Genomic DNA, 26347 nt, shown 5'->3' with positions numbered 1-26347 from the left:
TTTCTCCACTGAATTGCCTTCGCACCTTTATCAAAAATCAGTTGAGCATATATGTGTGAATCTATTCTGGACACGTCTCTGTTCCATCAGTATACTTGTCTATGCAGTACTATACTGTCTTGATTAGTGTAGCTTTATATTAAGTCTTGAAGTCTAATGTAAGAGGTCTCTAAAGTCGGAGAACTTTGTCCTTTCTCATAGTTGTTTTAGCTCTTCTATGGCCTTTGGACTTCTATATTAATTTTAGAATCAGCTTGTCGGTTTCTACCAAAAATGCTTGCTGTGGATCAGTTTGGGAGCGGGGGGGGGGTGGGGGGAGGAGATTGACATTTTAATATTTTCAGTTTCTGATTGTCAGTTGCTATAATACAGAAATATAATTGATTTTTTAAATTGTGCTTTGGTGAAAGTTTTCTCATGCAAAAATTTGTACACATATCGTTTTTTGAAATAGGTTGCAATCCCTGCAATGTGACAATACTCTCCCCCTTTCCATTCTGGGTTTCCTGTGTCTATTTGTCCAATTCTCCTGTCCCTTCCTGCCTTCTTGTCTTGCTTTTGGACAGAAGTTGCCCATTTGGTCTTGTATATTTGATTGAACTAAGAAGCATGTTCCTCACGTGTGTTATTGTTTGTTTTATAGGCCTGTCTAATCTTTGTCAGAAAGGTGGGCTTTGGGAGTGGCTTCACTTTTGAGTTAGCAGGGGGTCCAGGGACCATAGTCTTGGGGTTCCTCTAGCCTCTGTCCGATCAGTTAAGTCTGATCTTTTTTGTGTGTGTGAATTTGACTTTTCTACATTTTCCTCCCGCTCTGTCTGAGAATAATTGATTTTTAGATGTTGATCTCTTATCTTAATGATGGCAAACTTTTTCTGTAAAGGGTCAGAGAGTAAATATTTTAGGTTTTGTGGACCTATTAGGTGTGTTGTCATTTAAGAATGTTATGTTTTCTTGATGAATTGACTTCCTCATCATGGGAACAACACAGGATCTGGCAGTGTTTCTGTTCAGCTGTGCACTGGGTTGTTGTCCTGAGTTGGGGTTGCCATGAGTTGGAGCCAACCTGATGGCAACTAATAACATTCATCATGAAATGATCCTTTATCTCCGTTGCCATTTTTTGCTCTGAAATCTAGTTCGACATTGATAATGCCACCCTAGCTTCCTTTTGATTAATATAAGCCTAGTGTATATTTTTTCCATTCTTTTACTTTTAACCTATTTGTATCTTTATATTTAAAATAGGTTTTTTGTAGACTACATATAGTTTGCTCTTGTCCCTTAACAATGTGTTTCCAACATTAGGGTGATCCTTTTAAAATATGACGGGTCATGTCATTCTTCTGCTCAAAACCTGGCAGTAACTTTTCTGTTTCACCCAGAGTAAAAGCCAAAGTCCTTATAATGTCCTACAAGACTGCAGCAATCTGGCTGCCTCCCCAAACCCCGTTACCTTACCAAAAGCATTCTAGGTGTGCTCCTTCATTTGAGCCTTTATGCTGTTGGCATTAGCTATTCTCTGTGTGGACTCCTCCCCTAAATGTCTGCATGGCTTATTCCGTCATCTTCTTCAAGCCTTGGTTTAAACAACCTTTTCTCAATGAGGCCTGCCCTGACAAACTTAAATAAAATTGCTGCTTTGTACCTCTTCTGTCACTCCTGATCCCCTTTAGCTTGTTCTGTTCTTTCCATTGCACTTATCATCTAACGTACTATATATTCGTTACTTATTGTATTTATTGTTTGTCACTAGACTGGATTGTGTGATGATTTCAAAACTTGTGTAAATTGAGAGTACACAATAAACCCCTGTGTCTCCATCACCCAAATTTAACAATTATCAATTGGGATTTTGCCACACTTGCTGCATCTGTCTTTTTCTTTATCCTTTGCTCAACCCTTTTTAAAACCTTTTTATGGTAAAATGAAACATACAGATAAACACAAAATTAATGAGTTATTGTTATTTATTATAAGGCAAATACTTAACCAACTCTTCAGTTCTTCACCATCTTGCTTTTAACGCTTTATTAGTCTTGGAGTAACTTGGCCTCTCTTCTGAACTCAGCACTCCGTATGTTAGGAAGTGTTTCAACTTTAGCTGATGGTAATGAACTATTCCTGAGTACTTGAAAAGAGTAGGGGATTGTTCTACCTGCTTCTTTATGGTGGCTGTTTTCTTGGCCTTGGTGCTTTCCTTGCACTCCTGCACTGATCAGTACTTAGCTGAAGATTGTACATCTTCATTGTTTTCACTCTGTAGCTCTTTTCTCTCTGGTACTCAACCCTGCAACTGCTAGCTGCTGTACGTTTTGAACTTTGTGTTCTCAACTGTTGGGCTCTGTTTGGGTTCCGCCTACATTACCCATGCCTAAAAATTGCTTTCGGAAAGTAAGCTGGACAGTGAGAACACTTACCTCATTTGTTTATCTTTTCTCAGTGTTCAATGTCTTTTGCTGCCTGTTGTCTGAAAACGGTTATTTGGTCTGGGTTTTAGTTGTTGAGGCAGGAGGGTAAATCTGCTCTGTTATTCCATAAAAGCTGGAAGCACAAGCTCTTCCTTTGTAAAGCATTTTCAAATAGTTTCTTGATTGTGAATATACCTTATTTGAGAGCTGAGATGTATGTTTTATACTTGTATTTTCCACTTATGACACAAAGAAATTACCTTACAGGAACAGAAGAAGAAAGAGAAATTGGAGAGGAAAAAGGAATCTTTAAAAGTTACAAAGGTAATACAGTAAGCTAGGATTTTTTTATATATTACCTGAAATGTTGAAGAAATTCTTTTGTGTTCTTTTGACTTTTTTTGATTATTATTTTAACTTTGTTTATCTGATAGCCTACCTTTGTTTATATTAAAAGTTACATAGAAATGTGTAAAATCCATTTTTTAGTATTTTAGATATGGAGGGAGGATAGACATATGACTCCCCTTCAGTTCAATTTCTGGGGACTCTAGCTGGCAGTTCTTTTGGAGACCATGATGATTACTATTTCTACACCATCATCCTGTAAATAACCTTTTTCAGCCCTAACAGTAATAATAATGATAATCTAAATTCGTATCTTGTCCATAGCTGCAGCAGTGGGGTCAAATGGGAATTCTTGATGTTATATTTTCTAATAACGTTTCAGATAATAACATTCATCTAGGGACAGCCTGAACTAGGTGTGATCTTTTTGGAGATGTTTTAAGGTGAGATTGTTTAATACCTTGATGGGAATTGTCTAAATAACAGTTGTGATAGTGAAAAGAGAAATAACAAAGGTAACATTTATTGAGCACTTAACTATGTACAATAAAACCTACAAAAACTGGAACATATTTAAAGAGGAAACCTGTCAGAGAAGGAAAACTCAAATAATTCTGCTAAAACAAATGATAGAAAAGTGGTTAACACTGTACCCCATCAAAGGTGGAAAACTTGCGAGACCTGGAAAAATAAGGCAGTCCTATCGAGTTCTGCCTCTCACACGTTTCATTGTGTTAGGTTTTGTTCTATGCTTTACACGTGTTCTCTTAATTCTAAAAACAGCTCTGTTAGGTAGCAGTGCTATTAGTAGTATTCCCATGTTGCATATAAAGGGGTTTATGCAAGGAGACAAAAAAATAACTTGCTGAAGGTCACATAGCTTATAAATAGTAGCTTGAGGATTTGAACCCAGGAGCCTTCTTAGTTACAGAGCCCATAAGCAGCTTCTGCACAAACTGCTTTTATTGGTAAATGTCAGAATGCCAAGAGACAGTGTGTAGGGTATATCTTGATTTGATTTCATCAGGATAAGTATACTAAAATCTATTAAGTCCAGGTACTTGATTCTTAGGCTGATTTAGTGATGGTATTAAGGTACCTGATAATTGGTTTTGTTACAAGAGAAACTGTAAAGTTCTTTATTAAAAACTGATATCCTTTGACTCACTGCCAATTTTAGGGACTTATCTTGGGTTTTTGAAGAACATATTTATTTATAAGATAATTTTACTGGCTTAGCCATTTACTCCTACTCTTTATCCTGTTAACTTAATGCATCCTTCACTTTATCCCAGCTAAGTTTTTATATTAGGATTTGTTTTTATTCTGTTCTAAAGATGCCAGCCATTAAATTCTGGGTACTCTATCTCACCAGTCCATTTTGATATTTTTTTAATCCTCTAAGTTTTATCTTAAATTTTTATTTACCCTTTTTATTTCATTGCCATTTTGACTTCTCATACTTGTCTACCTATTCTTGAGATAGTATTCATCCAGTTTTCACTTTGAAACTTTGTTTTTTAACATTTTTTCTTTTCCTTTCCCTTATCCACCTCACTAATTTTTTTACATTTTTTTATTTCTACTTACATTCGTATTGAGCTTATAAATTTTATTAAAAATGAGTATGCATTCTGTACCATACATGTTGAATATTCCTCAGCATAAATGCACTTACAGAAGATATGCTTAGTAATTTCAAAATAAAACTGCCATCTATGTGTTTAATTTTGAAATTTCTCTTCTAAGTGGAAAAAAATTTTGAGGAAAGTAGGGCGTTTGGGTTATAGTAAGGAATTACAGAAAAAGGTTATATGTAGGTAAATAACAGTGAAGAATTGTGAATGTGGTTCAACTGCAATGGACCATTTACTTCTCTCAAGTTAATCAATGCCTTTTAATATGTAATAATACAAAGTCCTTAGAAAAAGTAATATTCTAAGTCCTTATTTCGTAGGGTAAAAATGCAGTTGATTCAAGTGAAGAAAATCCAGGTAAATTTCTTTTTTCTTGTTTTGATGGCTGCATGTTTATATTTCTGCTTTAATTGCTGTATCAGAAATAAAGGTATGCATATTTTTTATAGTCATGAGAAAGAAAAGAGGAAGAGAAGATGAGTCATACAATATTTCAGAAGTCATGTCAAAAGAGGTAAAAATAAAAGGGGGAGGGCATATAAGATTTGGTGTTGAATAAAACCTTTTCTTCTTTTTTTGTGGTAAATATGCCATTTCAGTAGTGTTCACATGTACAGTTCAGTGATATTAAATACATTCATCATGTTGTTCAACTATTACCAATCCTGAATTTTTCTATTACCTTTAACAGAAACTCAGTGTCACCTACCTAGTGTGAGTTTTAAATAGTCTTAAAGCTGTAAGGATTGCTGTTATGTGGCTGTTCAGCCTGTTGCAAATATTTACATTGTTTTCATTTGTGTATGAATATAATTAATTTTGAGAGTATTATTTTAAATCAGCCATGATATAGCTATCGAGAATGGAACTTGAAGTAGATTCTATGAATTTCCAAATCCATATCTAGCACAAAACCTCAGTCATAAGCTTTGGAGACCCACGTAGATCTCTACCTGTTAACATTTTGGTGTATGTATGTATATGTGTGAAATCTTCTGTAAGAAGATATATATTTAGGCCCTCTTTTTCTTACAGAAGATTTCAAACATAAACAAATGTAAAGAGGCTAGTATATTGAATGATCCCATGTCCAGCTTTAGCAATTTTCAACTCTTTTCCATTCTTGTTATTTTCTATTCATCAAATTACTTTGAGGAAGATCCCAGTGTCGTTTCATTACATTGTAAATATTTCTGTATGCATCACTAACAAATAAGAACCATTTTAAAAAAAACTACCCACCATACAATTAACACACTTTCTAAAAATTGATAATTCCTTAATGTCAGATTTTCCGGTGGCTCCTTTTTTTTTTATTAACAGTTTGTTCAAATCAGGATCCAAAGAAGGCGCATTTGGCTAATATGTCTCTCAGGTCTCCTTGAAGTCTATACATTCCTTCATCTCTTTTTGTTCCTGCTGCAAGTTATTTACCGAAGATTCACTATAATTTATCACATTCTAAAGTTTACTTATTGCATTCCCATGATTTCTCTGCTCCTGTGTTTCCTGTAAACTGATACTTAGATCTAGAGGTCTGGTGTGATTGAAGTTTAATTTTTAGCAAGAATACTTCGTAGATAGTGTTGTTTTTATATATTGTGATTTATTCCTAAATTGTTATCCAAAATGATTAAACTTAACCTAGTAAAAGATAAATCACAACTTGACCCTAGAGCAGGGGATGGCAAACTTTTTTGTAAAGGGCCAGATAGTAAATGTTTTCAGCTTTGCAGATCATATGGTCTCTATCACAACTATTTAATCCTGAACTATGCTGCTCTTGCCTGAGAGTGGCCATAGACAAGCAAAGTGAGCCTGATTTTGTGCCAATTAAACTTTATTTACAAAAGTAGGCTACCAGCTGGATTTGGCCCATTGGCTGTAGTTTGTTGACCCCTGTAGTACCTAAGGATTGTTGCCATGTGTGAATTTGGACTTAATCTAGTCAGATAAACTTTGATTTTTTTTTTTAAGGCTGGGAAATCCACGTTATTTATGGGAACACCTCAATATTTAAGTGTTCCCAACTAATTATGAATTTTATAAAAGGCTGTTAGCTAAGGAAGTGTCTACAGACTTGATTTTGCCTAAGAACCTGTAGTTTGAGACCTCTGTATTATAATTACCTTGAGTCTTATCCCCATTTTCTGGCATAAAAACAACAGAATAAATGTATGTTAAATAAATAAATGAATGAAACTATATATAACTTTTTGTTTGTTTTCTCAACAGGAAATTTTGTCTGTGGCCAAAAAAAATAAAAAGGAGAATGAGGTAAGAGATTTATTATAGAAATTAAATTTAGACATTGAATTTGCTTCCCTGATCAATAGTCCCTTTTCTTTTACTCACCAGTGTACATTTTTTGCACCGTTTATTTGCCTTTTTCTTTTAAACTTGTCTATTTACTTCTTCCTTATCCTAATATGCTTTCTTATGTATGGATTTTTTGAGTTTTATTGCATGTACCTTCATGTAGACATATTAATGTGTAGGTCCTTCCTTGTGAGTGTAGGAATGATGCAGGTGTCTGTAACCATGTGCTTATATAAACTGAGACATCTGTGAGGGATGCTTTAATCATGTTCCTGGCCTTCTAATACATTTTCTTTGGTTCTGTCTGAGAAGTTTTGATTTTCTTTTTTTCCATTTTGTGCAGAGAGGTTTTCTTGTTATCTGAGTGAGTATTCACTATTCATGCCCCTACAATTAAAAAGGGAAGCAAAAGAAATTATTACACAAAAAATTCAGTAGTAGATATGAACTTCAAGAATTAATTTATATATCAAAGATTAATATAATAGGTCCTTGGGAACACTGATGGCATGATTATAAAATGAGAGATACTCTATTTGGCTATCATAATTTTGTCTAAAATTTATGCCATAACAGTGCCTTGATTTTCATTCCTTGTGCAGTATAAGAATTAGTTCATGGTTATGTTTATAACCTAATTATGTTATATAAAATAGAAGATTAAGCAAGCTTATTTTTAGAATATCTCGTTGTGTTTTAAAAGATAGTCTCAGTCTAATCCACCACTATTTACTATGAAATTTTGGACTCATTTTAAGAGGATTCACTTTTAGTTTGTCCCATGTTTATATCAGATAATTAAGATTTCTCTGTATTTGCAAAGCTCTTAGAAACTCTCTTTATCCTTTTTATTTCATGCTTTGAATGTTGGAGGCTTTTCATTGAAAAAATGTTAGCCATTATTTTTTCTTTGTTCCATTAAAAAAATTTTTTTAATTGAGGTATACTTTACGTATTATTTGAGCTCTGGTGGCACAGTGGTTTAGAGCTTGACTGCTAACCAAAAAGTTGGCAGTTCGAATCCACTAGCCACTCCTTGGAAGCCCTACGGGATGGGCAGTTCTACTGTATCCTGTAGGGTTGCTGTGAGTCGGAATCGACTTCAATGGCAACAGAGTCTACATATTATTAATGCACAATTCTTAAATGTTCATTTTGACAAATGTATACACCGGTGTAACCACCATCCAATTCAAAGTATAGAACATGTCCATTTTTGAAGGGCCGCTTTTACCCCTTTTCAGTCATTTCTTCACTCCCACATCCAGAGGCAATTGCTTTCTGACTTCTATGGTGAATTGGTTTTGCCTGTTTTATACCTTCGTACAAATGAAGTATTGTATGTATTCTTTTATTTCCTCTTTCTTTTTACTAAACATAATGTCTGGTATTCATGTATGTTGTTGGGTGTGTTAGTCTTTTGTTCTTTTTCATTGCTGAGTAGTATTCCATTGAATGAATGTTTTAATTCATATATTGATGGGCATTTGGATTGTTTCCAGTTTATGGCTGTCATGTGTAAGGCTGCTGTGAACCTTTATGTACAAGTCTTTCGTGTGGATATGTTTTCATGTTTCTTGGGTATATGTATCTAGGAATTGGTGGATCATATTGGAAACCCTGGTGGCGTAGTGGAAACCCTGGCGGCGTAGTGGTTAAGTGCTACAGCTGCTAACCAAAGGGTTGGCAGTTCGAATCCTCCAGGTGCTCCTTGGAAACTCTATGGGGCAGTTCTACTCTGTCCTATAGGGTCGCTATGAGTTGGAATCGACTCGACGGCACTAGGTTTGGTTTTTTTGGTTTATGGTAGATGTATGTTTAACTCTATAAGAAAGTGTAGATCTTTTTCCAAAGTGATGGCACCATTTTATTCTCTCACCAGCTGACTGTTGTCAGTCTTTTTAATTTTAGTCATTGGTATCTTATTCTAGTTTTAATTTTCTTAATTACTAATGAAATTGAGCATAATTTCATATTCTTCACGGCTGTATACTTTATTGTAAAATATCTGTATCTTTTTGCCCATTTTATTTATTGAGTTTTTCCATTATTGATATATATGAGTTCTCTGTATAATCTGGATAAAAGCTTCTTGTCAGCTTTTTATACCATATTTTCTCTGGCTTGCATATTCGTTTACTTAGTGATATATATTTTTTATTGTATTATGATAAGATATATAATATAAAAAATTTACAGTTTAGTGACTTTAATTACATTCACTGTATTGTGCTGGAAACCCTGGTTACATAGTGGTTAAGTGCTAACGGCTGCTAACCAAAAGGTCGGCAGTTTTAAGCCACTAGGCGCTCCTTGGAAACTCTGTGAGGCAGTTCTACTCTGCCTTATAGGGTGTCTATGAGTTGGAATTGACTTGATGGCCACAGGTTTTGGTATTTTTTGGTTTTTATATTGTGCTGCCTATCCATTTCCAAAAGGTTAACATCACCCCAAACAGAAACTCAGTATCTCTTCAGCACTAGCTTTTCTTTCTCCTCCCCCTACTTTCTGAGTTACTAATAAGCTTTTGTCTCTATGCATTTGCCTAATCAAGATATTTCATATAAATGAAATCATACAGTATTTGTCCTTAATGATAATTTGTAATAAGCAGAAGTTTTAAGTTTTTTAATACTTTAGTTTATAATTTTTTTTTCTTTTATGGTTAATGCTTTTTGTGTCTTGTATAAGAATTCTTTGTCCCAAAGTTATGAAGATATTCTGTTTTCTTCTAAAAGTTTTATGGTTCTAGATTTTATGTTCAAGTCTGTGGTTCATCGTGCATTTTTTTACGTAGGGGATGATAGGGCTCAAAGTTCATCTTTTTTCCACTTAAATATCTGGTTGTTCTAGGATCATTTTTAACCGTGCCCCTTTCCCTGTAGTGAAAGTAATTCTTAGATGAAAGTATATATTTTTTCTTTTTTTCCATGGACATTATCTATTGAAATTGAGATGTGAGCCAAGGAAATAATTAATAAATTCTGGGATAGCACATTTTAGGAGTTGAGTAGTTGGAAAGCAGAGGCAATTGTAAAGGTCTTACCAAAAGTGTCTGCCTGGTGATGGTCTTAATCTGTAAGAGTTATTCTCAGAAAGAAAAAATTTTAATAGCTTTTCTTTTGTAAAGTAATAGAGGTAACTGTCTCTAGAGTTTTATTCACTATATGATATTATTTTTCCATACTTAATGATTATAAAAAAAAAAACCAAAACCAGTGCCATTGAGTCGATTCTGACTCATAGCGACCTTATAGGACAGAGTAGAACTGCCCCCATAGAGTTTCCAAGGAGCGCCTGGCGGATTTGAACTGCCGACCCTTTGGTTAGCAGCCATAGCACTTAACTACTAGGCCACCAGGGTTTCCTTAACGGTTATAGGACTGGGTAAATTTTGATTAGTAGTTACACTTTCTGATAAATTAGGGTGGTTTGGGGGCACTACATTATGTACCAAACTTCTAATTAAGCTTTCTTTTTATAGGATGAAAGCTCCTCTTCTACTAATCTCTGTGTAGAAGATCTTCAGAAAAATAAAGATTCGAATAGTATAATTAAAGACAGGTTGTCTCAAACTGTTAGACAGAATACTAAATTATTTTATGACCCAGTTCGGAAATGTAATGGACAGCCAGTACCCTTTCAACAACCAAAGCACTTCACAGGAGGAGTAATGCGGTGGTACCAAGTAGAAGGCATGGAATGGCTGAGGGTAATGAATTGTTGTTTTAAATATATTAGTTCATTTCTATAATAGTCTAGTAATGTGATATGCCATGACTTTATTTATTCTTTCCATGTTTCACTATTATATATAAAACAAACACTTGTATGTAAATACCTTTTATTTCTGATTTCTTTACTCAGAGTAAATTTTTAAAGGTGAAAAATTATCTTGTTAAGGGCTACTAACATTGTTATGGCTTTGGTAAAGGATTTTCCACAAGTGTTAGAACTTATCTTGTTACCAGGAATGTATGAATATGCCATTCTGTCATAATTTTTATCTTTGGGTATGATTTTTAAAAAGAAGAAATAAACCATTGCTAATTCAATAAGTGTTTTTATTAAAGTTTAAATGCAGTGTATATTGTTTTGTCCAGATGCTTTGGGAAAATGGTATTAATGGCATTTTAGCTGACGAAATGGGATTGGGAAAGACAGTTCAGTGTATTGCTACAATTGCATTGATGATCCAGAGAGGAGTACCTGGACCTTTTCTTGTCTGTGGCCCTTTGTCTACACTTCCTAATTGGATGGCTGAATTCAAAAGATTTACACCAGAAGTAAGACATTTTCTTGTGTTAAAATATATTATCATTTCACATTTTACTCTCTTTTGTTGGAATTAAATTATAGATCTCCTCCTGTAATTATACTGATTTTTGATTAAGTACTGCATCTTATATGACTTAACTTTCAATCTGAGCAATACCCTACTTTAAGTATATGTAGAAGAATAGGCACTGCTAACCTGAGACATATTGCCAAAAATGTACCTAGGTGATTTTCGGTACGTGTGGATAATTTGATTCACATGAGACAGACATAGGTGGAACGTAAAAAAAATTCTGTTTATTCTTTTACAGTGTTTTTTTCCCCTGTACACATTTGTGTTATCCACATCCTTACCTTATGAGAAGTAAATGATATTTCAGAAGTAGCATCTCCATCTGCCTCTCCTTAATTGTGATTTGTTTTGTTTTTATGGCTTTTTTCTTTGTTTTCTCTGATTCATTCTATGATTTGTTAGAATTGCTTGACTCATTTTATTATAGAAAAATAGAAATAAGATTTAGGTTATTTATCTTGTTTTGTCAGAAAATGACCTATTTTTTTTTTTTCAAATAGTTTATATTCTGTTCTAAAATTTGTTATAAATTAACATCAAATCTTTTAGATTCCTACTATGTTATATCATGGAACCCAGCAGGAACGTAGAAGATTGGTAAAAAATATTTACAAACTGAAGGGGACACTGCAGATTCATCCTGTGGTAATCACATCTTTTGAGATAGCTATGAGAGACCGAAATGCATTACAGGTACAAATGGTCTTCATTGGTTTCTTTGTAATCTAATCTATAAATCATATTTTTCTTAATTCATTCTACTTCTCACTATCCAACAGCATTTGTTTAATTTTTTTTTTTCTTCTGATGGGATAGGATTGTATGCTGCATATTCCTCTGGTGACTGGAGGCCTATATTTACAGAAAGATTGAGGTGAAGGCTGTCGTCTCTAACAATAAAATTAAAGCCTTCCTTGTCATTGAGCTTATATTATGGTACTTTAACCCATGACCCTAATATAATTTTGTATTATGCCTAATCTGGGAATTTATTACAGATATGTCTTTGACATGTACCCTGAGTAATGAAATTTACCTATCCTTTTTATTTATTGTTACTCAATAAGGATAGAATATTTGAAGACAAGTATTTTAAGACTCTAGCTTATAGAGCTATGGGGTAATGTTTCCATATGCACATTTTTCTTGATGTTGTAGCTATTTATTAATTCCCAAATTATAATAGGAAAATTGACTCTTCTTTCATTTCTTCTTTCAGTTCCTTTATTGATGTTTTGAATTTCTTCCTCACTGCTCCACCTATTACACAGAGTTCTTTACTGCTTCGTTTTTCCTTTAGCTGACATTATGATGACCTTCCCTGCTGAGTGCAGTCTTCTATGGTTTTTCCTGCTTGAGTGAAACTGGGAAAATAATGGGTTCAATATAAAATCAAAACACACAGGCCACAAGTAGAATAAATGTGGCTTGCATAATCACCAGTATTTGTCATATTTTACTTGTGTCCTAGCAGAAGTTTGGAATATGATTTGGAGAAATCTTAATTTAGGAGATTAACAAAGAATTTGTGAATATGTATAGCATTCAAAAGTATTAAAACCATTTCTTTACAGTAAAAGTACACTGATTATAAAAAAAGTAGTAAACAGAAAGATTAAAAAGCACCTGTAATTCTACCTATGAGAAATAACTCCTAATAATACATAGGTATAATTTATACACAGGATCATAGTATACATTCTTTTTGGTAACTCCAGTTTTCCACTCAATAATATACAAAGAACTTCTCAGTTATTTTGCTCTCCTCACCCAGCCAGTATTGAAACAGATAAGCTTCCTTGTCAGTTCCACTTGCCTTTGGCTAGATTTTTCTAGTCTTCCTTTTCATTGAGTTTATATTATCATTTTGAGGATCTTAGCTTTAGAGAGTGATGGGCGTGGGGGTGCAGGGCTCCTGTTTTTGCGTGACAGCAAAAATATCTGAGCCCACCTAAATAATTTGTTTTTCAGATTCATCATCATTTCTGTTTCCTAGGTTTTTCTCTCTTCTTTCACTTATTTATAAAGAATATTTAAAATTTTTTTCTGACATGTCTAGGTAAGTGTCTTGTAGTGAGAGATGACTCAGGTTTTTGGCTTGCCATATTGCCAGAAAAATAAGTTGCTTCCAAATTTTTTTTTTAATAATAGATGTCATGCATATTATTTAAAAAAAAAAAACATTCTGCATAAGACTGTATAAAGTAAAATGCAAAATATGCCCTTTTATACTTTCCTCCGATTTGCTGATGCCATTATCCAGGGATATGTACCTATTATTGCCAGTTTGGTGTTTTTATTTTCAGAAATATTACATGTTTCTGTATTTTTACACAACAAAATAAACTATTAAGCTTGTCTGATCAAGGTAAAGAGAGAAAGCAGATATTCAAAGGAGAAATTAAAATAATTTTCATGACAACTTCATGAAAATAAATGATGGCCTTCTATGAAAATATATATCCTAAAAGCAGCTTCAGAAGAAAGGGAAAACGTAAACAAACATATAACTGTGTAAGAAAATGAGAAAGTTATCAGTTTAAAAGGAGTGTCAATCTCAGATTTAGCCTTCAAGAATGAAAATTCTAATGCTATTTAATGTTTCAGAACATTTGGAACTAATGAAAGCTTTCAATTCTATCAAAACTTGACAAAGCACTAGCAAGGAAAGCTACAGACCTCTTTGACTAAAACATGTGAACGGAGAAATCGTAAATATAGGTGGACTCCAAATATTTCATGAGCTAGTAAGGTCTGTTTCAGGAACACTAGTATAACTCAGTTACAGGAAATCTATTACTTTTTCTCATTGATGGATCAAAGGAAAATAATCATCTCAACAGATTCTGTAATGTTTTCTAAAATTAAACATCCAACCCTAATAAAAGATAGAAGTTTTATTTTTAAAATTGTCTTGAGGCAAAATTTTGAGGTCATTATGTTTAAATTCTTCCCTCAATTCATTTTCTAGCATTGCTATTGGAAATACTTAATAGTAGATGAAGGACACAGGATTAAGAACATGAAGTGTCGTCTTATCAGGGAGTTAAAACGATTCAATGCTGATAACAAACTTCTTTTGACTGGTACTCCCTTGCAAAACAATTTATCAGAACTTTGGTCATTGCTAAACTTTTTGTTGCCAGATGTATTTGATGACTTGAAAAGGTAGGTAAGCCAGTTACTTCACTGTTTTCTCTGTTTTTCTGACTTTCTCAGAAAGTTTCTTTTCAACAAAAAAAAAAAAAACAACTTTCTTTTAGTTATAAATTAATTCCTGTCTTCTAGGTAGATGAATTAAAGTGATAGATTTTTGGCAAGTTCTTGTGGTATATATGTTCTACTTTTGAAACAAATTATATCAGCTCAGAGAAGTATTAAGTTTTTATTTGCATTGATTAATTAAAGGAAAACTGTTGAATGCTAGCTCAGAAAATACTTTATAAGGCTTTTTGTTTTGTTTTCTTAACATTGCAAAACACTTTCGGGATTTTTCTTATTTTATCCTCATAAAACTAACCAGGTTGATAGGCCAAATGTGTACCATATCTCACTAGACTTGTTATAATATGTAACTAGTTAGACTTGTTATAATATGTAACTAGTTAGTACCAGGACCAAAATTAATACCAAGGTTTCAGTGTAGTTTTCTTTTTGTAATAGAAACTGTGTTTGAATCTTGTATCATAAAACAAACGAGCAAAAAAAGATTTTCAGAAATAATTTGCTCAGAAGGGAAGAGGAGATAATCTTAGCAGAAGTTCCATAATTAAGATGGAAAAATTATCACAAAATCAGGAGGTCAAAAGAATTGACTTGTTTTGGCATCAGTGAAGGAAGAAAGCTAATCGGATATTAGAAAATAACTTTTAATGCCTTATCTCGAGAATGTATTCCAACTCTGGTTCCCAGATGCTGGCTCAGGCCAGGCTGCCTTATTTATTGTCACTGTGGGAGATTTTATTAAAGGACAAAATATCCAGGTCCTATCCCAGACCTAAGGAGTTAGAATTTCAAGGTAGGAACTGGGAATCTGAATTTTTAAAAATATGATTTACGTGAACGTGATGCACAAATTTGGGAGTATCTGGTCTAACTACCGCCATAAATTTTGTTAGCATTTTTTGCAATTGGATTTGCTGACAATATAGTGTTGTATAGACTAGGAGTTAAGGGGTGGTACAAAAGGTTAATGTGATTGGCTATTAACCGAAAGGTTGGCAGTATGAGTCTACTCAGAGGCACCTTGGAAGAAAGGCCTGGATATCTACTTCTGAGAAATCATCCACTGAAAACCCTATGGAGCACAGTGCTATTCTGTCTGACATGGGGTCACCATGAGTTGGTATCAGCAGTGGGTTTGGTTTTTGGTTTCATTTAGACTGTGTTCTGCATGATTATATTTAATGCTCATTTTAATGGTTTTTCTTACATTGGGCTTATATAGATGTTTTTATCTAGCTATGTGTATGTTGAATTTTTTTTTTTTAATATTTTTTTAAAAAATATTTGTGTACTGAGTCATATTTATATCTATAGAGACAGACCATATTTTTTGGAGACAGTTCTCATTTTCTATAATTTTATTAAAATGTTACATAAAATATCTACTGTAATGTTTCTTTGATTTTTTTTTTTGTACTATTGTAAGACTATGTTAATATATTTCTGAATGAGAAAAATGCCCCTTTTAAGGTCAGAATTCTTGATCGTTGGTTCAAAAAATATACGCTGTTTAAATGTGTTCTTTTAAATTCATATAAAATTCAGTTAATGGATTGAGTCTAAGGATTAGGTACAGCAGTATCCATGCTTCATAATATACAGATCAATATAAAATTAAAAATGTAAAACATGTGCCATGTCAATATAATTGAAATTATGTGGTAGGTTAACTTGTAATCTTTTTTTCTTTTCCAGCTTTGAGTCTTGGTTTGATATCACTAGCCTTTCTGAAACTGCTGAGGATATTATTGCTAAAGAAAGAGAACAGAACGTATTGCATATGCTGCACCAGGTTTTGACTTTTTCTTATTCTTCTTCTCACTATATAGGCTTATAGAATGAAAAAGGAACCTTAAGAGATCATCTATCCAACCCCTTTGCAGTAGAGATTTGAAAAATGAGTGCCCCAAATTTAACTGATTCTCCTGTCCCTCCCCTACTCCTAGAGATCCCATGGCTTTATGGCAGAACATTAGTGCTTATCCAGACTTTACCCTCTTCAGTCATGTATATCCATTTTCTTCTGTATGGTTACTGTTATGTTTACAAGCCAAAAAATGAAAATGTGGTTTTTATGCAATGTTTGACAAGAATACTTATTGTATAATTTACTTCCTTGCATGGCCCATGTCTAATCAATTATTTCTTACATTCTTCACTCTGCAATCCCCGCCTTATCCTACCTAGCTTTACTTTACCCATTGCTATCAAGTCGTTTCCGACCCTAAAGGACAGTGTAGAACTGCGCCATAGGGTTTCCAAGGAGTGGCTGGTGGATTTGAACTGCTGACCTTTTAGTTAATAGCTAAGCTCTTAACCACCTCGCCACCAGGGCTCCAGCTTTACATTAGACAAACAGTCTTTCAGAGTCACTTAGGCATTTTTGTATGTAGGCCTCAAAAGCTTTTCCATTGTGCTTTGACAGTTTTACTCAAAATCTTTATAATTTTTTCTGATTTTTAAGTTTGTATATACTAATGATAAAAATGTTAAGTAGCATAGAAGTAGAAGGTAAAAATAATATCCCTTCTCCCAAATCGTACTCCCTAGCAGTATATACTAATGGTGATGTTTTATTATATGCCCTCCTAGGCTCTTTTCTGTCTATATAAACACATAACATGTTTCTTGTGAGGGAAACTGTTTTTTAAATGAAACTATTCTTCAAAGTAGTCTTCTTAAAAAGACATTAATATATCAAAATCAGCTTTCCTCAATACATATAGGTGTAACTCATCAGTTTTTAATAGTTGTTTCATATTTCATTGTGTTACCATATTGTAATTAATTTTATCTATCTCTTGCTGTTTAAAAATTTTCCACTATTAACAAAGTTGTAGTATCTATAGCTATAACCATGTCTTTGCCCATTTCTAGTTATTTCTTTAGAAAAGAATTTCTGCGTCACAGGTTTTTGAAAATGCAGGCTTTTAGTTCATATAGTGAAATTGCCCTCTAATAGGATTTACGTAATATATACTTCCACAGAGAATGTATAGAAATACTTGTTTGCCTAACATTGATACCAACTTTGGTGATTTGAAGTCCTTTAATATGTGTCTTAATGATTTCTAATGACTGCATATTAAAGAGAGATCATTGGTCCTTCTGTTGCAAATATACTTTCCCCTCCCTACTTTTTTAGGTAAACTTTGTTTATGGTCTCTTGTGTGTGTATGTATATGTATGTGTGGAAGTTTTAAAGCTTCCATGTGCTAATAGTTGTTGTTAGTTGCCCTTGAATCAATTTTGACTTACGATGACCCCACGTGTGCAGAAGATGAGATATGTTTTGGCATGGCATATCATTATCATCGTCATTGGTATTTCTGTCTGCTTAGTATAACAAAGTGAGGACTTTAATATTAAGTTTCTGTATATAAAAAACTTAATTATAAGACACAACTGTTGGTGTACTTGATTGGAACGAAAGAGAAAGAAGGAAACCAAAGGCTCAGAGAAGAAGCTAGTCTGCAGGACTGATCATCCACTTGAACCACAACCTCGTTTACCCTGAGACTGGAAGAACTAAATGGTCCCTGGCTACCACTGCTGACCATTCTAATGAGGGCCACAATAGATGGATTTGGATAGAATGGAAACAAAATGTGAAACAGAACTCAAATTCTTAAAAAGTCCAGACTTACTGGAGCAGTTAAGACTAGAGGACTCCCTGAGACTGTCTCCCTGAGATATTCTTTAAACCTTGAACTGAAACTATCCCCAGAAGTCACCTAGAGGCTAGCTAAATAACAGATTGGCTCGTAAAATTAAAAAATATCACCTGTCAGTACTTTATGCCTTTAAAAAAATCATCTGTATGAGACCAAAAGGTCAACAGTTACTCTAAAGCAAAGATGAGAAGGTAAGGGACAAGGAAGCAATTACTGGAAACGAACAAAACAGTCAGAACAGAAACAATGAGAATGTTGACACATTGTAAAAAATGTAACCAGTGTCACTTGAACAATTTGTATATAAATTGTTAAATGGGAACCTGATTTGCTGTGTAAACTTTCACTGAAAACATAGTAAAATATTTAAAAGAAAAAAAAAGTCAAGACAGAATCTAAAGAATTTGGCACTTAAAGGAGACCTCAGAGGACATCCGGTTAAAGCCTTCTTTCCTATACAAACCAAAAAAAACAAATTTATTGCCTGTCGTCGAGTTGATTCCGACTCATAGCGACCCTGTAGGACAGAGTAGAACTGCCTCACAGGGCTTCCAAGGAGTGCCTGGTGGATTCAAAGTGCTGACTTTTTTGGTTAGCAACTGTAGCTCTCAGCCACTATGCCACCGTGGTTTCCTATACAGGAGTCCCTTTTAAAGATATCCTGGCAAGTGATCATGTACATTTGTGGATTCACACCTCCACATTTGTAGCAACTATTGTAGTTGACTATCACAAAGAGGCTCGTCGAATTTGCTTTTTATTATCAAATTTTCAAATTTACATTAATATGGAGATATGATAATGAACTGTATATATTCATCATCCAAATTCAACAATTTATCAAGAGTGCTTGTATTTTTGGAGAACTCCAACAATAAGAGATTCACTGGTAGAATTCTTGGCTTCTATGTGGGAGACCTGAGTTCGATTTCCAGCCAGTGCATCTCAAACACAGCCACCATGTCTTGTCAATGAAGGTTTCTGTGTTGCTAAGATGCTGAACAGATTTCAGTGAAGACCCCATGGATCAAAATGGTCCGATCTCGTGCATGGGGTCGCCATGAGTTGAGCCGACTATGGCAGCTAAGAAAATTCTATATAATGTTGTGCTTAAGTTTGCCTTTCTATATAGCTTTTAGGCATTGCTTCTAATTCTGCTTTATGGAATTAGCTAAAAAAAAAAAAAAAAAACTACTCAAAATGAATTCACATTAATTGAAGATAGTTTTAAATCCCTAGTATATTTTCCTAGTTAAGCTTAATATCCATAGGTTTCTCACCTATTTTTTATATGAAAAGGTTTTTGAATCTTTTAATAAATACCTTTTAATGTCTAACTCGTTAGAGTTGGTAAATGCTCCTCTTAGAGTAGACTACTTCTGTAGAATGTGAATTTTACACAGCATAGGGCTCTGTGGCCATCTTGCACTTTAAAGTCAGCTCTGTGGAAGATATTGAATGTATTTGTATTTTTTTTCATCATTTTTTGACACATACTGTATCTAAAGTCCCCTCTTATAACTCAAAAGCACTGTCCTTACAATATTAGACTTAGCTTTTTCATAAGTAAAAACTTTAAAATTGGAACTCTTGCAGTCTGTTTGCCAATTGTATTTTGTTTTCATTCAAACTGGGAATGTGAGGTAGAGCTTTGTTTATATCTATGATCTTCATTTTTCAGTCTTAAATATGCATTTAGTTGATCTTTTTATGATTAGCCTTTAAAAATTTACAGAAAACTGTAGAGATTATTTTGCTAGTAACATTAAAATTCTTATCCTTACCAATATATTTTTTTAAAAAAAATTGAACTCTGCAGTATTGATCAACATATTACAATTATAGTGCCTTCAGAAATATTTTTAATTCTTTTTGTAAACTTTTCTATACTTACTGTGTTCACATTTCCCCTTACATTAATAGTCAAAAGCAATGTAACAGGGCTTTTCTAAAACAGTATAGAAAGTTAGAAAATGAGGAGTAAATTTCCTTCCCTCCTACTGTACTTCCTTTTCAACTCTTTAAATGTAACTAACAGTCTCTTACTTGTGTCTGTCCTAGAAAGTATGTATATACCTTTTCAACTCTTTAAATGTAACTAACAGTCTCTTACTTGTGTCTGTCCTAGAAAGTATGTATATACCAGCAAATATGTATATAAGTTATCCTATGTACAAATCGGAAACCTTAGTGGCATAGTGGTTAAGTGCTAACCAAGAGATTGGCAGTTCAAATTCGCCAGGCGCTCCTTGGAAACTCTATGGGGCAGTTCTACTCTGTACTATAGAGTCACTATGAGTCAGAATTGAGTCGACGGCAGTGGGTTTGGTTTGGTTTTTTTTATAATGTATGAAAATCCTCCAGTGTATGTGTACCCCTTTTCCCATATGCTTGCCATTACTAGATAACATCAGTCTTCTTAATATTTGTCAGTATAGTTGGTGGAAAAATGTAACTTATTGTTTAGATGTTCTTAAAAATACAAGCGTCTTTTAATGGGTTTCTGGAACTTTTACACTTTTTTTTTTTCCTGTTAATTACCTATAGTATATGTTTCTGGGCTGGTGTCTCCAGAGACATTTTTATTCTTAAACCATTGGTAATGTTCTCTCTTTCTCTGGTATAGTCTCTCTGTGCCTAGCCGTATACCTGGAGGATAGGTTTTAAAGGGTATAAAATTTTAAATATGTCTGTTCATCCTTTTAAACGCCTAAGCAGTTTAAGTATGGCATGATTAACTATTGCTTCTATGTTGTTCTACTTAGAAATGTGTTAATCACTTTCTATCACTCCAGCTAATGAAGGAGAGTAATTTTAAGCCTGAAGTTCTAGAACTTATTGAAGGAAATTTCATGTTTACAGCTTTGGTTGGTTTTTTAGTAGTCTCTACACCTACCCTCACTTCAGAACTTAGGGGCCGTAACTGAAAATTCTCCCGTTTATCCCTAAGAAGTATAAAACAAAAAAAACACTCAGGCTCATTGGCATCAAATTGATTCCGACTCACAGCAACCTTATAGGAAAGAGTAGAACTGCCGCATAGGGTTTCCAAGGAGCAGCTGGTGGATTTGAACTGCCAGCCTTTTGGTTAGCAGCCATAACTCTTAACCACTATGCCACTATGGCTCCCTAAGAAATATAGGTATTACCTTATTTGTCCTTTTTAAATTATTCAAGAAGTATTCTTAGAATTTTTGGAAAAAAATATATTATAAAATGCTATAATTGTTAATACCATGAATTTGTCATGTGCTGGTCTGGTCTGGGAAAATTTCAAGGGAGAATGTTTTATCTTTAGATACTTGATAATATTTACGTAGAAAAGGTGATGAAGGGGTGTGTGGGGAGAGTGTTCTCTACAGATTTAAGAAAATTGCATATTCATATTTGTTTGTTTAAATTTTAGATTCTAACACCTTTCTTACTGAGAAGACTGAAATCTGATGTTGCTCTTGAAGTTCCTCCTAAACGAGAAGTAGTGGTTTATGCACCACTTTCAGAGAAACAAGAAATCTTTTATACAGCCATTGTGAACCGTACAATTGCAAACATGTTTGGATCTATTGAGGTAGAAAGAGTGAATTTGAAATATACTGTAAATGACACTTGACATAGAGAGTTTTCATGATTGAGTTCAGTCTTGGGGTTTATCACCTGTTCGCAGGATTTGTTGAGGGTGAACTTTTAATTATGGTATAAGGCCAATAATAAAAGTTGTCCTACTAATTCTATGTTCCTAATAAAGTTCAAGCTATGGTTCATGCAGTATCTGCCTTATAATCATCTGGAATGCTTGTTAAAAATTTATAGACCTGTTCCAGATTTACTCTAATCATGCTGTCTGGAGATGACACAGTAATAAGCACACAGTAGTCTGAGAATCACTGTACTAAGGGCTTACCACTGCACCAATCCCCTACAAATATACAGTTCCTTTATAGGAAGTTATTGATAGCCAAGAAAATCAGTAGAGTTCTCTATTTGAAAGAAATATTCACTTTAGTCACCCCCATATTATAAGAGATGGGGGCAGAATGTGATTGTCTTATAAGTGAACATTAAACCAAAAAAAAAAAAAAAAAAACTGTTGCTATAGAGTTGATTCCTATAGTAACCCTATAAGACAGAGAAGAACTGCCCCATAGAGTTTCCAAGGCGCAACTGGTAGGTTTGAACTGCTGACCTTTTGGTTAGCAGCCGTAGCTCTTAACCACTGCACCACCACATCCCAAGTGAACATTAGAAGACCTTTATATATACGATGGGCTTATATATTTATATCAAAATACATATGGTTATGCATTTCTGTTTAGTACAGTAATTGGCCTCTTTCCCTTTTAATCCTTAAAATTAAAGGAAGGATCTGACTTCCTTGGCTATTAAAAACTTATTTGGCTGTTGTGTAATTTCATGTGATATTAAGGCAATCTAAAGAAATGCTGTTTGAAATGGCAGATTTCTGGAGCCTGAGCTTACCCCTAAGCCATTAAATCCATTTATATAAGTTCAAAACAATTTTATCCATCTTTAATTTTCTCCACGGAGATGTGAAGGTACTTACTCTCTCAGATATTGTCATCAGTGTTAAAACAATTAAATTTCACACAACGTTTGCATTTAGCTATAGATTATGAATTCCTGATGTTGTATTATTGGAAATTGTTAAATTTAGTGATGATAAAAGACAAATTTTTTTCTTTATATTTTCAAAAAATCATTTTGTACATAAAAATATTTTACCCTATTTTGTATCTGTTTAGAATTTAATAGTATACTTTTTTAACAGATATTCTTTTAATTTGTTCTTTTTTAGAAAGAAACAGTTGAGCTAAGTCCTACTGGCCGACCAAAACGGCGAACAAGAAGATCAATAAATTATAGTGAAATAGATGATTTTCCTAATGAATTGGAAAAATTAATCAGTCAAATGCAGCCTGAAGTGAACCGAGAAAGGTATGTGTTTAAAAATGAATTAAGATATTTTTTAATTGTGTTATTCACATTTCTCATATTCACGGATTATGTTTTTCGATAGAGCTGTTGTGGAAGTGAATATCCCCGTAGAATCTGAGGTTAATCTGAAGCTGCAGAATATAATGATGCTACTTCGTAAATGCTGTAACCACCCATATTTGATTGAGTACCCTATAGACCCTGTCACTCAAGAGTTTAAGGTAAATACCATTTAATAATTTACTTTTATTTCTGTAACTTTTTTATATTGGGAAAAGTATCATTTTTTTTGGTTTGATTATTGTTATTTAAAGTCAATATTGTTCTATTTGCCATATGAAGATTTTAATCCTTTCTCCAGTAACTGAGATAATCTACTCCCCCCAAATTTAGAGAACCTTGCGAAAGTTAGAGTGAAGGTCAATTTCTATGTGTAACCCAAGTAATATTTTTATTTATGCATTTTAAGTGAACAGCTAAGAAATAATCCAAATTTTAGAGGGAAATTGAAACTTTAATTTTTTTAGTAAAATAATTGATTTATACTCTGCCTTTTACCTGATGTCTCGTTTAGAAGTAGTTGTCAGCATTTCAGTATTACTTTAAGTTAATATATCATGAAAAGGCTATCAAGTTAATTTTTCAGTTTTGTCAGAATCAACCTGGCTGCTCATTGTTTACATCTCAATAAATAGCTACAGAAGAGAACTAAAAAGTTGATAATGCATTTGGGAGATACCAGATTAAGTGAATGAAATAGCTTTCTTGGGCAGTTGGTTGAAAAATGGCATCAGTGCTTAGTAATCCTCATTAACCCTATTTTGTACTAGTGTATATAGCAAAGTTTCTCAAAAACCAAACCTGTTACCATTGAGTTGATTCCAACTCAGTGACCCTATAGGACAGAGTAGAATTGCCCCATAGGGTTTCCAAGGAGCAGCTGGTAGATTCGAACTGCCGACCTTTTGGTTAGCAACCGAGCTCTTAACCACTGTGCCACAGGGCTCCAGCCCTAGCAATATCGACATTTTGGGCCAGATAATTATTAGCTGTGGAAGTGCTGTCCTGTGCATTGTAGGACATTTAGCAGCATTTCTGGCTTCTACCCACCAGATGCCAATAGTGCCCCTTGCCCTAAATGTGACATCCAAAAATGTCTCTAGAAACTGCCAAATGGTAGAGGATATGTGTGTGACAAAATTGTCCCGTTTGAGAACCACTGGTTTATAGTCTTTAATTCCAGTAAAGGAAATAAAAACTTTCCAACTCAAATGAAAGTATCTATGCCAGTCTGCTTCTGTAGAGATTTACAGCCTCGGAGACCTTATGGGGTCACTATGAGTCGGAATTGACTTGACAGCAGTGGGTTTGATGAGGCAATTGATGTTTCACCAGAATGTGAAGTATTTCTTTACCCTCAATGTAGCTTATAAGCTTTTGTTTTTTTAATTTCTACTAAGACTTCTATCAGTAATTTTCATACACATTTTATTGTTTTAAAGAATAAACCTCAACATATACACAACATTTTGAATGTAATGTTCTCCAAAAGCCTTTGGGAGAAGGTTGAGAGAATAGATCGAGGTTATACTTGTAGGTAATTTTGTTTTTATAAAGCTATTGGTTTTACATTCTAATGTCCTTCCTTCTTGTCTTCTGATAAAAAATTAAAAACAAGGTCAGCTTTTAAAAAGTTTTATATTGGTTTATTTGTTATTCAAAGTTGAACTGTTCAGGTGGCTTTTATTTTGACAAACAAATGGCTAGTAAGTATAGTGATTATTTTCTCTTTTTTCTTTGCCGTCTTTTAAGATTGATGAAGAATTGGTAACAAATTCTGGGAAATTCTTAATTTTGGATCGAATGCTGCCAGAACTAAAAAGCAGAGGTCACAAGGTGGTACTTTTGATTGGAATTTTGACTGTTCATTTATTCTTTATTAATCAGTATGGATACTAAGATGTACTTAAATTTCAGGTGCTGCTTTTTTCACAAATGACAAGTATGTTGGACATTTTGATGGATTATTGCCATTTTAGAAATTTCAACTTCAGCAGGCTCGATGGATCCATGTCTTATTCAGAGAGAGAAAAAAATGTAAGATTTCCTATGTCATACATAGCAGGTTCCTTTTTGTAACTCCTATTTTGATATCTGAGATAGTGTTCATAAATAGGCCCACAACTTGATAGAAAGATAGAAAAGAACAAAAACTCTGGCAAGGTCAAAAATAGATAAGCATTTTATCTAGTACTAATAAGCCTTGAATTGGATTCTCAAATTATATACGTCTTCTGGCATAACCTTACATAATGATATCCTACTTAACCATCACTGTCAGGATATTTGGATAACAGGATTTTTTTTCCCTAACATTGTGGCTTCCCCCATGATATTTTATTAAGAAAATTTTCAAATATACAACAAAGTTGAAAGAATTTTACAGTGACCACATATATATCTTTGTGCCACCTAGAGTCTACCATTAACACTTTACTATACTCGATGGCGATGGTTTTTTTTTTCTTTCTTTTTTTTAATACTTGTTTTTTATCACATATCTGCCTAATCGGCTATTGTTGTATACGTCCAACTTTCCATCCTATTTTTTGATGTTTTTCAGAATAAATTACAGGTGACATTACCTTTCTTCCTGACACTTAAAGCATATTTTTTTACAGTTTATTTTGTCTTTTGGAGTAAATTTTACATAGCCTGAAGTGAATAAAATGAAGTATGTATTTGCTGAGTATACCACCCAGGCAGCCACTATTGATTTTTTTCATTGTTTCTTTTTAGCCTGGAATTTAAAAAAAATTTTATTCTCCCTTGAATGTCCCTTGTGATGCATGGTTTTAACAAAGTTAAGATCTTCATAATAAAATAGATACTTGGGAAATAAATGAATTTAACATGAGCAGCTTTTAGTAGTTAACAATTGTTTGGCCAGATTTGGATAATTAATATTTGTAATTAAGAGCAATTTTCCCCCCAGTCTTGTTGGTTGAAGTTTCCTTCTGAATTTCTTCCTTTATGATTTACATCCTTTTTGCTTTTAGATGCACAGCTTCAACACAGATCCAGAAGTGTTTATCTTCTTAGTGAGTACACGAGCCGGTGGGCTGGGAATTAATTTAACTGCAGCAGATACAGTTATCATTTATGACAGTGATTGGGTAAGTTGGAAGTAAAGTGTATTTTCAGTGTATATTCTATTCCCATTCTGAATTTTTAATCTTTCTTTGAAAAGGTATCAGTTTTCAGCTAAGAATCATTTTTTTAAAATGAAGTTTCCTACGTACAAAAACCTGAACTTGTTTCTTCTTGGGTATTTTAGAATTTTTTGGATTGTCAAGGGTATATGGGTTTATAATTTTATCTGTGAAGCCATGCTAGAAATCTAAATTAAGGCACCATTAGTAAGTTCCTGAT

At 33.6% G+C, this 26347-nt stretch overlaps 1 protein-coding gene across 1 annotated transcript in view; it reads left to right on the top strand.

Annotated features, from left to right (window-relative positions):
- HELLS (helicase, lymphoid specific) overlaps positions 1–26347 on the top strand; it is a 44567-nt gene that overhangs the window by 13039 nt on the left and 5181 nt on the right. The window contains exons 4-18 of the mRNA XM_003409225.4: positions 2676–2732; positions 4714–4750; positions 4843–4907; positions 6629–6670; positions 10197–10424; positions 10816–10998; positions 11613–11756; positions 14035–14231; positions 15984–16080; positions 21369–21530; positions 22776–22915; positions 22998–23136; positions 24728–24811; positions 24893–25012; positions 25975–26091. Of these exons, the coding sequence (XP_003409273.1) occupies positions 2676–2732; positions 4714–4750; positions 4843–4907; positions 6629–6670; positions 10197–10424; positions 10816–10998; positions 11613–11756; positions 14035–14231; positions 15984–16080; positions 21369–21530; positions 22776–22915; positions 22998–23136; positions 24728–24811; positions 24893–25012; positions 25975–26091 (1812 nt within the window). The remainder of the gene's footprint in view (positions 1–2675; positions 2733–4713; positions 4751–4842; positions 4908–6628; positions 6671–10196; positions 10425–10815; positions 10999–11612; positions 11757–14034; positions 14232–15983; positions 16081–21368; positions 21531–22775; positions 22916–22997; positions 23137–24727; positions 24812–24892; positions 25013–25974; positions 26092–26347) is intronic.

The sequence above is a fragment of the Loxodonta africana genome, chromosome 16, assembly GCF_030014295.1.
Source record: "Loxodonta africana isolate mLoxAfr1 chromosome 16, mLoxAfr1.hap2, whole genome shotgun sequence".
Taxonomy (NCBI): domain Eukaryota; kingdom Metazoa; phylum Chordata; class Mammalia; order Proboscidea; family Elephantidae; genus Loxodonta; species Loxodonta africana.
The sequence above is the reverse complement of the archived record's forward strand: the minus strand, read 5'-3'. Positions and strand labels throughout refer to the sequence as shown.